This window comes from Anabrus simplex, chromosome 5, assembly GCF_040414725.1.
Source record: "Anabrus simplex isolate iqAnaSimp1 chromosome 5, ASM4041472v1, whole genome shotgun sequence".
Classification (NCBI taxonomy): Eukaryota; Metazoa; Arthropoda; class Insecta; order Orthoptera; family Tettigoniidae; genus Anabrus; species Anabrus simplex.
In genome coordinates this window covers 327381864-327398566 of record NC_090269.1, presented here as the reverse complement: position 1 = coordinate 327398566, position 16703 = coordinate 327381864, and the positions used below count along the sequence as shown (strand labels likewise).

At 37.9% G+C, this 16703-nt stretch overlaps 1 protein-coding gene across 5 annotated transcripts in view; it reads left to right on the top strand.

Annotated features, from left to right (window-relative positions):
* dgt1 (dim gamma-tubulin 1) overlaps positions 1-16703 on the top strand; it is a 333213-nt gene that overhangs the window by 256587 nt on the left and 59923 nt on the right. For 4 of the 5 annotated variants that reach the window (XM_067147575.2, XM_067147576.2, XM_067147577.2 and 1 more), the window contains exon 8: positions 4333-4608. The exons of the other annotated variant lie outside the window; for it this stretch is intronic. In XM_067147575.2, the coding sequence (XP_067003676.1) occupies positions 4333-4608 (276 nt within the window). The remainder of the gene's footprint in view (positions 1-4332; positions 4609-16703) is intronic. 5 annotated transcript variants of the gene reach the window in all.

The window sequence follows — 16703 nt, the reverse complement described above, 5'->3', positions numbered from 1 at the left end:
TTTGTGATTACTAGCAGCAGAGAATGGTTCCCCTGTGGGTTTCCAGTACCCGTGATTAGTACCATTGTGAGAAACACCACGGGTCTGGGCATTGCCTGTGAGTTGTACCACTATATGAGCGACACCGTGGGTCTGCGTTGCTTGTGATTAGTACCCACTATGTGAGGAACACCACGGGGCCTGTGGGACCGGCACCCGTGCCTAGTACACCTTGGTGAGGAAACTCATCGGTTTGCGTTGGCTATGAGTGGCGCCATTGTGTGAGAAACACAATAGGCCTGCATTACCTGTACGAAATACAATACTTGTGATTAGTACCATCTTGTGTGGAACACTGTGAGTCTTCGCTACTTTTGATTAGTACCGCAACATGACAAATAGCACGGTTCTACTTTACTCGCGACATGTACCATTCTGTGGGGCCTTAGACGTGGATTTTGCACCCCTTTAGACATCAAGCATCCTCGATTCAGGATTCTACTTTGAGTGGTCCCTTGATCAGTAATAAATTATATATGATCCTTTTTTTGAGTTGAATCAACGAATTTTTTTGTCTGCCCATTTTTTGTTGGTTTTTTTTCTTCATGTCCATCCATTCCTTCTTCGTGATTTTTTTTTTTTTTTGGTCAGTGGATGAGTTTGAATTTTTTGTTGTCATTTCATTTCGTACTATTAGGGGCCGATGACCTCGATGTTAGGCCCCTTTAAACTACAAGCATCATCATCAGATATACGTACTGCTATGTTAATAGTAGTTTATATAAGGTAGTTGCCACTGTAATTGGGACACTAAGTCCGGTAGTGTATAATAAAGAAGTAAATATGTGAAATTTTTGCATATTATACCCTCTCCAATTTTTGAAGATGAAAATGAGGGAAAAACAAAGGGGTGTTCTTGATGATTAAATGCAATACCTCAGTCTAGTGAGAATTTGGATGGAGATACAGCTTTGAAAGTATATATCAAGAGCTTTTTGAGAACTGTGGCTTCAGTCTCTGAAAAAATATCTTTATTTTTTTTATGATCAGCAAGATGTCATCCTCTTAAGGGGCCAAAAAATCCCAATTGAGTTATTGGTCGTTTTTGCATTTTTGATATATTTTGCTGGCAGGACCTAGTGTTTACAGTGCACTGTGTCTTCTGGTATGGGCTAGAGCAATTTTTTTACTTTCAATGATCTGTCTCTGTCTTATCCTTGGCATTGACAATATGAAAGTGACTGAGGTATGAGCGATGCTAGTAATGCCATTCCTTCTGCAGCCAGTCCCTGCTATGAATGGTGTGAAAATGTTGCTCATAGAGTTGGTTGGTGCATGCATTTCAGTGGGCTTGGCAAACTGATATGTAATAGCAACTTCTGGCTCAGTGAGGAAAGCAACAGGAAACTACCTCACTCCCCATTTCCCTAGTACGCGTCTTCAGTGATGCCTAGGCCATCTAGGACAGCTGATGGCAGAGCTGTTGAGGATCCAACCAGCCTTAGGGCTGCAAACTGAACATACATACACATTAACATTACACTGAAAGAAGGAAAGCTCAAACTCAGTTTTAATGCTTAAAATTCAATCAACTCTCAAATGTGACATTTTGTAGCCACACCCCTTCTATACTGTCAGCGACTCGAGTGAAACTTTATGGGAAATATACTTGACCTATCTTGACTATCTTTCTGACAGCACCCAATACTTGAATGAGAATGTTTTGTCTGTAATACTCGTAGCATTTGGAGACAATTGAAAAACCTGTGGTGTCTCTAGCCTATCGCGGGTAGAGTTTGTTTACTTCCTCTGTGTTTTGTTGTGCTGAAGAATTGTGCTTTTGTCAGTTGTAGTGGCATTCTGAGAAGATAAGAGACTGTTGTAGTGTTTCTAATCATCACATTTGAATGTTATATAGCAAGTATGGTTCAAATAAAAAAGTCTGATAAGTGTGATTTTTCTGGAAACTACCGGACTGGTTTCTCAAGTAAGGAAGATGTTGGTGAGGTTATAGTTACAGACGCTGAATCTATGCTATTCGCATAAATAAAGTAGACAGAATGATGAAAGAAATTGAGAAGTGTTCAAGAAGGAAGAGAAGAAACAAGAAGAGGTTCAGAGATGATGAGGAGAATGAAGAGTATGGAGCAGAACAGTTTTAAAAGTAGGATTTCTGTTGCAAAACTTTGAAGTCATTTTTCTTGGTTCAACTTTTTTCTAATTCTTGGTACAGATTTCTCCTACACTAGTAATGCTACAGGAATTAAATTTCTACAGCTTGTTCTTACATTACAGATCTCCAAAAATAAGAAGTCAATTTTCTATAAAATATGAACTTTTCAAAATATGGTAATTTAAGGGAAATTTTTTTTAAAGAAAAAATATGACCAGGGAAAATATCACATCCGGGCAACTAATAAATATTTTCAATAACTGCTTCTTATTCTTATCAAGGAATGTTCAAGCTAAAATTGATAGAAGTTTCAAGTTAATATCTTTGCTCAATTTTAAGGAAATGGTACCTGAAAATTGGATAATTAACATGGGCGAGATAGGGCAGGCTTACTCCCCTTAGAGAAATTTCCTTGGTTCTGTTGCAGTGAAGTCAGGTGTGTACAAGTAGAAAATAAACCTAGCCAATTCTTTTGAGCCTTCAAAAACATCTGAATGTATAAGGGTCAGAGGTGACAGAGATAAGTTTCAAAAGTTTTTTTTTCTTATCCTACACTTCCCACATGAAGACACGTGTTTGTTTGTTTCTGTTACCGAGTTTTTGCGGTAGTTAGAGGTGAAAGAAGGTGCGGGTGTGAACGGGTCTCAAGCTACGAAATTAGAGTTCATGTAAAATTAACAAGGTTATATTTTCTTTTCAAAATAAAGAAAAAACAAGCATGGCAGGTACAGAGTAGCAAGGCAACAAAAGTATAGTTATAATATTTACCGGATTTGGGCTTCGCGCCCGACTTCACAATTCGTGGGCAATCAGCCCAACCTTACTCCAAAATAAATTTTAACAGAGGGGCAGAAAACCCCATTCATGCTCAGGAGCACTTGCTCCAAATTACACAGAAAAGCCTCCTCGAGGCATACAACACTCAATTTTCAAGAAAGAGCCACTCGCTCTCAAACTTTAAGCCTCTCAAAGGCCACACCAAACTCCACCTTCAAGTTGTCCTCTCAGGACATAGACACAGGTGTAAAATACCCAACTTACTGAGGTCTATTAAGTGAGAAAAAGATTAATTACATGACCTCTAAAATAACAATTTGAGAGGAGGCGAACTTGCGCTCCTAATACACTTTGTTTAAAACCTACTTGGCACTAGGCCGTTAATACAAGGGCTAATCCCATACTAAAGAGGTGACTTAAGAAAGAAACAATTTACATTACGTTAAAGAAGAATAGGTTGAGAAAAATAAGTTCACCTCAGAACAATATGAGTGGGAGCTCGAGAGGGTTAAGCACTCTCTATCCCGATATGCAGTTTAAAGATAGAATAGATACCAAGGGTCTTTACATTTTAAGGAAGGTTACATTATGGAAAAACTTCGGACCCGCCCCGAGAGTTAAACTGCTGAGCTAGCAAAGAAAGAAGTTATTAATCGGCCATTACCTTGTTGTTGACCGCTGCCGAAGAAAGAGGCGCTTCCCGCCCCCTGCTATGTACTTTACACACTGAAAGATGGAACAGAAGTGGCGCAGAGACCCAAAAATCAGCAGTTTATATACTCTCGCGGAAAGTTCGAGGCGTTTTAGGGAAGAAAACACCCGCCCACAATCACTTTATTGGTTAGGGATAAGCAGCATATTCAAGTTGGGGGAAGATACATCAGATTGGTCAGAAATTAATTAAAGAAATTCGGGATTGGCTAAATACAAAACAAGGGGAAAGAGAGGGGTATACAGCCAACTTAAACAATAACAGAAAGAAATTTTACAAGAAACAAACTTTTGAAATAAAAATTTCTCCAAAAAAACAGTTCTTTCACATCGCACTAGGGTGCACCATTATAGTTTTTCAGTAGTGTCCTCAAGAAGAGAAAGTTCACACTTCTTACTACCGGTAAAACAAAAATACATCAAAAGTGGCACAGTTCAAAAACTCCAAACTTTCCACGTAGTGACATCTTCTGAGAAACTTGAAAATTAATACCGTCAATAAAGTTCAGACTTCCTCCAGCAGAGGAGTTTCAATTGGCGCACATTTTAAATTAGCGGCCTGGAGGTGTACCGCCCGGTACAGTTTCCATTACTGATTTTGGTATATGATTTTTCAGATGACCAACCTTATTACCACAATGATTAAATAAGAGATATTGTATTAGCATATTTATATTTTCTACTTATTTTAGGCTACAGAGGGTACTACTGCACGGCGACCTCCAACAGCCAAATGTATCTTCACGGAAGGGGGAGTGAAGTGTGGGGAGAAGACTCTGCCCATGGCTAAATATTGCCTCAAGCATATTTTAGAGGACTCTCATCAAGTGCTGTTCCGTGGCTGTGGCTGCACCAAAGCAGGCTTCCTTTGTCAGGAGCCTGTGCCTGTAGTGTTTGAAAATGCTTCGTGTGTCTATCACAGTAGCTTACCTCCTGCACCACCTCACCTTTCAGCCAGTCATGTTAAGGTGAGAGGATAATATTCCTTAGAAAATATGCATGGAAATTTTACATCTATTAGTGAGTCAGAGTTCAAGTTTGAAAGTAGCTCAGATATTCAAGAAATTATCTCTTAGCTTTTTTTTTTCTATTTATCAATTTATTGATTGATGAATATTCAGCAGGTTATGATGAGCTTCTCTTTCTTTAGTAAACATTATTTTTTCAGACACCATGCTAGTGAATTGATTGCTATGTGTGCATTTCCTGTTACAGTAAAACCTCGTTAATTCGAAGTCATTGGGATGCAAAAATTGGACTTCGAATTATGTGATTTTGAATTAACCACCAAATCGTAATTTAGAAATGCCAACCCTTGCGGGTCACAAAGTATTAACCTTGATTCACAGTTTAAACCTTTCAAATGCCATGAAAAAAGAAAACAATTTCCAAAATGTATCCATCCAACAGGGTGCATTTACAGTATTCAAATAATGCACTTGGATTACTCACCGGCAAACATAACCTCACTTAATTAAATTTTTTTTAAAAAAGAAAAAAATTATTCAAAGACAAGGAAAAATCTATACTTGCTTCCCTGTGCAAGTGCTTTATTCATTGGATTACTGTACTGTATGCATTTTAGATACCTTGTACTTGCACAGAAAGTACCCAATGCCCTTAAAACATCGTGGCTTATTGACCTTTCCTATGACTTGGGGAGAAAGTCTCACTTCTGTCTGCATTACAACACAGTACAGTGACTATCCTTGTAAGATTTTCTGCCTTGACATTCGTCCATGACCGTCTTGTCTCATAATTCAAAATGCCAACTCTTGTCGCGTCACAAAGTATTCGAAGACCCATTAATGCATACAATCACCTTGATTCTCAGTTTAAACCTTTCAAATGCCATGGAAAACACTAATTCCGAAATGTATCCAACAAGTTACATTTACATTACCATATTCAATAATGCACTTGGATGAAACACTGGCAAATATAACCTCACGCAACGAAAGAAGAAGAAAAAAAAAATTCAAAGATAAGGACAAATTATGCTGACTCTCCTGTGCAAATGCTTTATCTGTAGGATTATTGTACCACTTGCATTTTTAGATGCCTTGTACTTTCACAGAAAGTGCCCTTAAAACATTGTGGCTTATCGAACTTTCATATGACGAGGGAAGGAAGTCTCTCGCTTCCGTGTGCATTGCAACACGATACAGTGACCCCTACCTTTGTATAATTTCCCGGCTGGACCCTAAGTCCATTTGGGCTGGGCGTTAAAAAATTTTAAAATGTAGTTTCATCAGCACTGACAATATTGTTCGGTGCGTACGAATTGATTATAATGAGCCACGCTTTCTCGCCAACTGTCGGAATCACCATTATTCATGGATTATGTTTCTCCGCTCACTGTCTGCTGCATGATATTGTGGTGTTCCTTAAAACGCTGAATACAAACGAATTATGATTTCACTCGAACTTAGCACATGTGAAGCACACTGTAGACACACCAAAGTGAGTGAAAGTGCAGAAAGCTACCCCTGCACATTCCAGAAGATGCATTATTTCATGATGCCGAGAAATGTTGAATTTAAATTACTCTGTAAAATACTATTTGTTTTTAAATGTAAAGGCAGTTTTGAATCAAAAGTTTCAATTTTGGTAATGGGGGACCGACATTGTTCTTCGAATGACAAATTATCCATATTTCGAATTAAAAATTTAAATAACAGGCAAAATCGTACCGAGTGTTTCCGGGAACAAGAGCTTCTTCGAATTAGGCAAGATGTGGAGCTACTTAAAGCATAAGATGTATGTGTAGGAATCTGAAAGTCCTGATCACTTTCAACAACTCATGACTGAGGTATGCTGAGCCATTACACCCCACGTATGACAATGTCTTAGTAACAGCCAGGCTGGGTAGCTCAGATAGAAGAATTGCTGTATGTACTGAATAATCCCTGCATTTTTTCTTTTCAAAATCTGGCTTTGAACAGTCAGGTTGCAGATATTATTTGCACCAAGATTGGTACAATGCTCCTGATGTACAGAAATCTGGAAGTTGGTATTTTACGCCTACTCTGGTGGCAACACTGGTTCCCGCTACAACCGAGAAATGTGCCGTGTACATATTGCATCATTTGCACAGCATTATTTTAAGTGGTAGCATTTGCATAGCATAACTGGTACGAGTTCTGATTATAGTTGTTCATGGTTTAAAAAAATTCTCCACATCACTGAAGAGGCAGACCAAATTTGTAATCGTGTCGCAGGAAGAATGATGAGGGCAAGAGTTGCAGTATGGTAATGATTGGAAGAAAAATTAAGCTCATCTTGAACAGACGATCAGTAACCACGAGGTATTTTGCAGACAAAAAGCAAAGTTTCCAGGAATCCAAAATAAGATATGTGAATATGTGACTGAAAAGAGACAGTTTGAATGTGTGGCCATGAGTGAAACTTGTTGCTTCAAAGCTAAATTACAGGGTGTAAAACTACCTTGGATGTCTCATGTACTTTTTAACAAAATAACTTAGTTTTTGTAGGAAAACAAACATTGTATGTCTTCTGGTCAATTATCAAGAAAAGATAGTGAATTTCCACAGATATGGTATGCAAATGTGCCAGAATAATTTTTATGTACTCTTGCAAATTTTTAATGCAGATTGGACACCAGTATATTTAGAAATGTGCCAAGTTTAGGCTACTAATTAAGCCTACAACATAGGGAATTCTTCTTATTATTATTCTCCCACACCCATGTGGGGTCATGAGTGCAAACTGTCACACATGTGGATTTGGCCCTGTTTTATGGCCAGGTGCCATTTGTGGTGCCAACCGTTTGTGGAGGTCTGTATTCACAGTTGTGTGTTTCTGGAGTGGTTAGTTGTGTAGTGTGTTTTGTGGGTATGGAGAGGAGAGTATTGGGTTAAATGCTTGGGACCCTCTGAAACGAAGGTCTTTGCTGACCATTCAGTCAAGGATATGACATGACAAATTGCTTCATAAGTTTATAATTTATTGTTGTAAATGGTTTTCAATATAAATATTTAATGAAGCTACACAAATGCATTTTATTTTAATTTATTTTAATTTTAATTCAAAATTTCCCCTCCTAAACTTAGGGCGCAGGTATTACTTGTGTCCATACAGCAGTCCATACTATTGGATACTATTGGGATTGGTGATATTTAAAGATGCTCAAATCCACCAGCCTCATAAAACAACTCCTGTACAGCAAAATTCTGACACCTCAGCATCCCCATGAACCATAAAAGTGCAACATGAAACCAATAACATTAGATTACACTGGATTGAGTCTTAACAATGTTATGCTCAAGTGAATGCTATGTTCAGATCAAAAATTGGATGTATGGCTTTTCAGGCGTTTGCTCTATTAACCAGCATTTCGTCTATTGGTGGAAAAATATCTAATTCCCTTCATGGGAATTTAGTATTACCATTTGAATGCTATGTTCCCACCAAGTGTTTTGGAGCATTGACTATTCTTGATTTTTGTCTTTTGAGTCGGATGTATTACTTGCCAGCTTGTCAGAAAATAGTATTTTGAGAGTTTCAAAACTTCAATCTCACCAGATTTGAATGATACATGGGAGGCTTTCGGTGGAAGAAAATTGATATTTGACACATCCCAAGTCATACTCAGCACATTGACCGTGAAACAACAGTCCACTTATATTGCAGTTTCCAAGTGATAATTGTGCTCAGCTGGTGGTAGAACTGCTTTTTAACATCTGCATCTAAAGTGGGAATGTAGGCAGAGTTAAGAGTAGTAGTATACGAAGATACATAATGGCTTCACTGATAGCAATGGGGGTAAGTTATTTACCAGTGTTGTCATCTCAGCAAATCCAACTTCTTAAATGTAACGCACTTCCTCCTCCTTCGCTTTCCAAAACATGGTGTAGCCGAATGCAGACACAATAACTTTCCCTTTGCCAGTTAGACTGGTTTCACTCAAAATGGCAACATTGATATTTAATGTAATTAACTAGTGGGTGAAAAATGCTGTTCTTCTTTCGTATCGTACATCAAGGAGCGTTCTAATAATCCATGTCACCGAGCAAGTTTGCTATGCATTGTGGGTCATGTAGCTATAGGCTTGCTTTCGGGAGGCAGTGAGTTCAAACCCCACTGTCGACAATTCTGATAAATTGCAAGTGACTAATCTCATGTTTTAATCCGTATTGAAATCTGTTGATATACAATAATAAAGTTTTATTATGAATCCATCTGTTCAATACATTATAATGTATAATGTACATTCATAATAAAACTTTATTATTGTATATAATTCTGATAAAGGTTTTCCGTGATTTCCTGTTTTCACCCTAGGCTGTACCTTCTTTAAGACAATGGTTGCTTCTTTCCCAGTCCTAGCTCTGTCCTATACCATCATTACTGCAAGACGACCTAGCCATTGCCATTCAACATCCAGATCTCAGCCATGCCGAGGCCATCCTGACGTCTGACCTGGATACACTTAGCTCTTACTTCCGAAACTGGAGACTACAACCCAGTATGAATAAGACAGAATCTGCTTGCTTCCATCTCCACAACAAGTTGGCTAATACAAAACTCCAAGTACGCTTCAATGGCTCAGTGCTAAAGCACAATCCTAACCCAAAGTACTTCGGGGTAACGCTTGACCGAACCCTATCTTATAGAAAGCATCTTGAAAACCTCGGATCTAAGTTGAGATCACGTTATAATATTCTGTTTAAAATGTGCGGAACTTCACGGGGTGCTTCAGCGGACTGCGCTTGGCCTCGTGTATTCTGCAGCTGAATACTGCTCTTCAGTATGGCTTAACAGTTGCCACGTGAAGAAAGTCGATGTACAACTTAACACCACCATGCGTATCATCTCTGGTACTCTGAAGCCTACTGCAACGCACTGGCTGCCAGTCCTGTCCCACATTGCTCCACCAAGCCTGCGACGTTCAAGAGCCCTTGTTCAAGAATATAATAAGATCATGTCCAATCCAACTCTACCTATCATAGAGATGTTGCAGATCTCTGGAGACAAAGGCTGAAATCCCGTAAGCCACCGATGAAAACAGCTAAGAATCTAATGGATGCTGGTTTCAATTTAAAAGAGGAATGGAAAGAGCAATGGATTCATACAGCTCCGGAGTGGCCAAGCCTCTTTAATCCAAACCACGCCCCAGCTGGTTTCAGCTTGCCAAGAAGAACGTGGGCATCACTTAACAGGTTCCGCACAAATTGTGGAAGATCTGCATTCTCCCTTCACCAGTGGGGCTTCAGGGACTCTCCAGCGTGTGATTGTGGTGCTTTAGTCCAGACCATACATCATATAATGGATGAATGCCCTCTGTGTGCTTATGGTGGAGACCGAAAAGACTTTGCTGATGTCTCAGTATCCCTAGTGCAGTGGGTAAACAATTTAGATATTCATGTGTAATTGTTGCCTACTTACCTTGTATTCTTTGCAGGTTTTTCTTTTGTATAATATTGTATATACTTGTCCATTCTGTAAATTCCATACGCTTAATAATAATAATAATAATAATAATAACCGCAAGACCTGCATGTATTGGTATGACTTAAAACAAATAGCAAATATTCATGTCCCAATTATAATTGGGTGTTAATTTGTAGTTTTTTGAGCACATGAAGGGTGGCCTGCTAGATGTAGTTGTCTCACTTGACAAGTATGTGACTTCTTATGTTTAGCCTACTTTTTCTAGAGCCTTCCCTGTTCAGTATGTGCAGTGGTGATCCTAAATAGGCCTGCCCAAGCACAGGTGTAGACCGATTTCCTGAGAAGTCATGGGATCTTGGAATGACAACTATCATGCATCTGCCGTCAACATACAGGTCCAGACTAGGAGCTCGTAGAATCACCCGAAACTTGCTTCCACTCTATTTATCTCACCACTGAGGTTCAGATATTAGGAAATGTTTCTTTCCTGAGCTCATTTTACCAGAAGTCTGAAAAATAAGTGTGAATGATGGGTCCCTGACCTGTTTAAAACAATTTTATGATGTTTATAAATCCATACTTTGGCCATTTTCATTATTTTGGTCATATTTTGCTCATTTTAATGATATAAAGTCATATTTGGTTGTATTCTGAGCACTTTTGCTTACATTAAGGTGTTATTTTTAACAAGGTACAGTAGAAGTCCATTATAGCGAGAATTCATAACAGCGAAAAATTCATTCACTATAGCGGATTGTCATTATATCCGATAATACCGTATTTCTCCAATTCCAAGAGGACCCGCACTTTTTCCTTCAAAAAAATTAAATCAGGCTTAAAATGTGCTTTGTAAAATCATATGAATGCCTTTCTTGTACTGTACGCTTTTCTACACTATTTTTAGATGCTGAACATTAGCTTTCATTATGCCATATGTTTTTTGTTTTTTTTTGTTTTTTTCCGACTGCACAATTATTATTTATTTTTGCGAGTTTAATGACCGTTAACGTAAAATTGGACCGAAGAGAACCCATTGAAAATTTGCCGGCAATATCTATTCCATGCATCTCTACAATACGACGATCCATCAGGAAAATATTCTTGCTGTCTATAAAACTGTTACTCAACGTTAGATATAGCCGGCTACCACCACACGCACGTCTCGCTTGCTGGGTTCGGCCAATTTAAGCAGCTAGCAAAGTATAGGCCTAATCACAGATGTTGAAGGTCAACGAACGAGTTTATTGCGCCGTGGTATGCCCATTCCGCCTTTGAGTTTTTCGTGCACATACCTCACAATTTCATCTTCAACTTCTTTAAAGAATGCATATTTTGTACTCTACACATTTATTAGCTATCTTTCTCTTCATGCTAATGCCAAATATTGGCTTTAGTTAGGCCTATGCCATATTTTCTTGTGGCTGCACTATTATTCTACATTTCCGAGTGTTTAACAACCAGTAACTTAAAATTGGCATCATAATATCGACGAGAACCTGTTGAAAATTTGTCAACTATACCTGTTCCACGTATCTTCACAATACGACTATCCATCACGAAAATATTCCTGCTGTCTATAAAACTTAATTTTACTAAGTGTCAGGTAGAGTAGACGCGTATAAATCTGCCACTGAGTAGCCGTGGCCTTTCTAAAAATTTGAAGGCTCGCGTGTTTTGATGCCATTCTGAAGATTTGAGAAACGTTTCTGTGGAAGGCTAATAGAACATCATTCTCTCTTCACTATTTTTAGAGATCCAGTGGCGTTACACAGAGGCACTGTACAACCGGTTGCCGCTGCTAGCGATGTATAATAAAGAGGCGGTCGTTTGTTGTCTACGAGATTTGTGTGTGTGCGCGCGCGTGCGAAGTAGAGGAGGGGAGAAGCGGTGTGGTTACCCCAGTAGTTGCCTGTGGTGTTCATTACTGTTAGGCTGCAAATGCAAGACAACTCTTGCTTTTTCGCATTTTCTGAGAAAATAATGTTGTCTTTGATTCGGAGAAATATAGTATCACTTCCGATGTTTCTGTGGCAAACATTTCAGTTTTCCTCTTCAAATGGCATCACCTAACCTAACTGTATGATGCAGAAAACATAATTCAAACACATGTAGAGAAAAGTTTTTTACAAAAGGTTGTGCTTTAGGTGATGTTTACATAGGTTTAAAATGTGTACATTAATTAAAACCCAGAATTTATGACAAGGAAGCAATTAAAGCTATCATACATTGAATAAAAATTGTCCAAAGCGCAAATTGGACCTTCACCAACTGTATGGATAAATCATTAGGTTGATAATTTATACAAATGTGTTCATCCAAAGGTGCTTATGATCACCTATGTCGTAAGTATGGCAGCTACAAAACCGGAACCGTGGTAAAATGTCAATCTTGTTGAGCTTGAATATCCCATTAGGAAGAAGCATGGTTGGATGGTACTATTTCAGAGGTTAAAAATGTGTATGTTGGGAACATGTTGTCAATATCATTCATTAGTCAGGTGCTCATCTGATAAAATGTTTCTTGGAATTTTGTACCGTTCTTATCGGATTAATGTTCCCGTTGGTATGTTGTTCTACCCTTGAGATGATTTATGAGTATTGTCTGTAATTGTCCAGTCGGATGTTAGCTGGATCCACTTGTTCTGGTTGGTCTGAACGTCATACTCATAATACTCATAAATCATCTCAAGGGTAGAACAATGTACCAATGGGAACCTTAATCCAATAAGAATGGTACAAAATTCCAAGAAACACTTTATCAGATGAGCACCTGACTAATGAATGGTATTAACAACATGTTCCCAACATACACGTTTTTAACCTCTAAAATAGTACCATCCAGCCACGCTTCTTCCTAATGGGATATTCAAGCTCAACAAGATCGACATTTTACCACAGTTCCGGTTTTGTAGCTGCCATACTTACGACATAGGTGATCATAAGCACCTTTGGATGAACACATTGGTATTAATTATCAACCTAATGATTCATCCATACAATTGGTGAAGTTCCAATTTGCACTTTGGACAAATTTTAGTCAGTGTATGATAGTTTTAATTGCTTCTTTGTCACAAATTCTGGGTTTTAATTAATGTACACATTTTAAACCTATGTAAACATCACGTAAAGCACAAACTTTTGTAAAAAAATCTTTTTAAGTTTAAGACCATTGTGTTTAGTTTTAAGTTCAAATGTTTAATTGGTTTAAGGACTTGACCTTAAGATTATTATTAGTCTGAAGATGCCCAAAACTAGGGCAAAACGTGTACCTCATTAGCATATATAATTCATGTAGGAGTTAATCACTACAGAATATAATTGTATTGAATAGGTGGAAACAGTAAATTTTATTCTTGAAAGAATTTTACTTATTGTTTGTTATCTTCAATATGGAACAGATATGAGATTAGTTACTTGTAATATTGAGGTGTATCACATTCTTATTAATTTCAGTATATAGCAGGGCTGGCCACTATCCTTAATTTTGGGAGCTGCAAATTTAAGAGACAAAATTGTGAGCATGTTTAGAAAATAGTTTATAAAATGAAGTGTAACGCTCTTTGTACTTAATAGTGTCTTTGCTTACTATCAACTTGCTAGAAATAGCGTTGTAATTGAGATTTGTTTTTAGGAGAGTGCCCTTGATCGGGATACTAGACAACAAGATATCAAAGTACTCAGAACTGACAGTACACAAGCACGCAGAGTGCCGAGAAGCGTGCAACATGAGAATATAACAGTTCAATACATCGTGTCAACATTACCGTAAACAGTGCAATTCAGAGCTCCATACGTGTGCATAAAGAAGTTAAAGGGCCGCTACCCAAGAGAATTGCCGTGGTAGGTACACGTGAAAACAGAAGTAATAGGGGAAAGGAACTCGTGAAAGAGAATTTTGGAAAACAATTTTGAAAATAACAAATATATTATACCATTCTCAAAGGGGTAACAAATTATCTTTACATTAGAACAAATAGTATGAACCAGCATATGGCATAATAAAAGCATTAAGTTTGATTTTAAAACACGTAGGTGATACAGGATTTGATTACATCGTCATAATCAAATTCCTAAGCACCAATCACTACAACCTTTGGACATATGTTCCGGCACTTCAATTAGGGGAAAGAGAAAAAGGGGGAGGGAACCCATAGATTCTGAAATCAGTTTCTTTGCATTATATTACACAATATGCTAGAAGGGAGGTACATCAAATAAAGTTTCAGGCTCGTGCCAGTAGAATACAAAGTTGGTAGTGTCATACACTTGCTAGATAAGCTCACAAATTGATACAATGTTTACAATAGGACATCAAAAAATGTAACCTCATGCCAAACAATTCTAGAGATTCAGAATAGAAATAAACCAATCTCCAATCCAGGGTGTGATCCTTTTGGTAGATTAGAGAGAAAAAAAAAATAGGAATTCTAACAAGTGATCCCAGAAGGGATTAAAACACACATGCATGCGCAGAGGCGATAATAAAATTGAAGCTAACCGATGAACATACAAATTAAATTAGCAGACCACCTCTTTTGAGCAAGCACCATTTTTATGCAAAGTTAACAGATAGATGGGATAAGAAAAGAAAACAAGGAAATAAGAAATGGAGGAATGGGATAGGATAAGGATCAAGCCGCCAAGTCCCCAGCACTAACAGACGCGATGCAAAAGTTCATCTCAGAAGGTAGGAATGTGTATGGGCTAGAATTTTAGATCAGTTGTCCAGTACACCATTTTACACCACATTTTAGGAATATAAATGTCCAAAAGGCAGAACATTTGCGCTGCACGAATACTCAGATGTGTCCTGAAGGGACCAAAGTTCAATTTTCGTTACTACAGCGAAGCCCAAGTACAGCAAGGTAGGGCACGTTAAATGATAGAAAGAAACAGTGTCTGCTCACCCTTGACAGAAGTCCAGCATGAAGTTTACAAGTAAAATGGACACGGTCCAGCCGTGTACAGAGTTCCAGCTCCCACTGTCTTTAACAAGGTTATACCACAACTGACCTCCCGAATGAACGACACAAGGCCATATATATATATATATATGCCAGCGGGGTAGATCGAGAACATACTATAGGCGTGACGTCAGAGTGGATGCGCCAAGCAGGCGAGCAGTGACAGCAGTAGTACAAGCAGCCGGGAAGCCGACAGTTCGTAACAGCAGACGGAGAAAAGAGCACCAATTCAAAGGGGAGAATTTTTTTTTTACGTAAGGTAAGCACAAACAGCTCGCAACAGAAGACACGTTTTTCATTTTATAACAAATGGTGAACATTTATTTTCTACACTACACAGAACATTATCGTTCAGGTACACATCAAGGAATGAGATTTTACTTTTGAGAAGTGCTTTTTCAAATGTTCATTTTTTCTGTTAGTTTCTTGAAATCTGGCTGATAATTGGTAAGCTCACTTCGCACAAGTTCACTTAAATGTTCATCAGTTAGTTCAGATCGATATTTAGATTTCACACACTGAGAATAACATGGCCACAACTTAAAAAAGGTAATATTCACAGGAGAGAGATTTGAAAGTTTGCTTCTTGTATATAAAATCAGATTATTCATAAATCAAAGTAAGTGTTTATTACAATTACTTCGGTATATATACTTTTTTTACTTTGGTATACATGCGCTTTGATTTATGTAATTGTATGTGAGATAATCTGATTTATATTAATAAAATTTGCACTTGTGGCCTTATAATACCAGCAAGGTTGAAGATTCACTAACATTATTTCGAAACTGTAATGGAAAGTATGAATACCAACTTGCATAATGATCACAAACACACTTTATTCTGCAACATTTACTACATAATAACGTAACCAAAACTAATTTTATTGTATTCAAAATACAATAATTTTGTCAACAAAATTCTACAGCTCCTCACATTAATAATCAGCTTCTGTAAGATCCACTAGTTTGTCCTCTTCATTTTGATCACGAGCTTGTAGGCTATGAAAGAAACGGTGATGAACTCTAGGAATAACACCAGTTGAACACAAGTCGAGGAGGTCCTAAAGCTTGCTCAAAGATATTTTGCGTGAACATGAATAAGCCTGTTCCAAAAGTGGTAAACTTGGACGTCCTCGCAGTTTTCCTCTTATGTGTATTGTTTTGAAGTCCTGGTCTTCATAATCTGTTTTGTAGAACAGAACATTGGGTGAATCCTTCCTTGTTTCAATGATTTTGAGGGAATTCCAGTTCACTTTCTGGCCATCTTCGTTAACTGTGAAATTGTTACCCATATTCTTCACCAGTTGTTTAAAATCTTTAATGTCCTCTGTTGCAAGCTCTCTTGGAACGTAGAGCTTTCCTTCTTTCTTAGCTAACTGTATCAGAGGCACCCACTGCGTTGGTGAATAAATTGGCCCTGATTTCATACTCCTTGCTTTCTGCTTCTCGATTGTAGAATCCATACTACTATCTCCTACGTTCTGTGTATGTCCAACTATCAAATATTTATGGGTAATTTGTGGAATACTAAGGGTCTGTACAGCAAAGAGGTACAAAGATGCTATAAATTTATTCTTATTTTGTCCACCAGCATTATCTGAATAAAATACAACACGTTGATTCCAGCAATGTTCTTCTAGAAAAGTCAAAACACAAGTTCCAATTTCATTGACTCCACGATTAG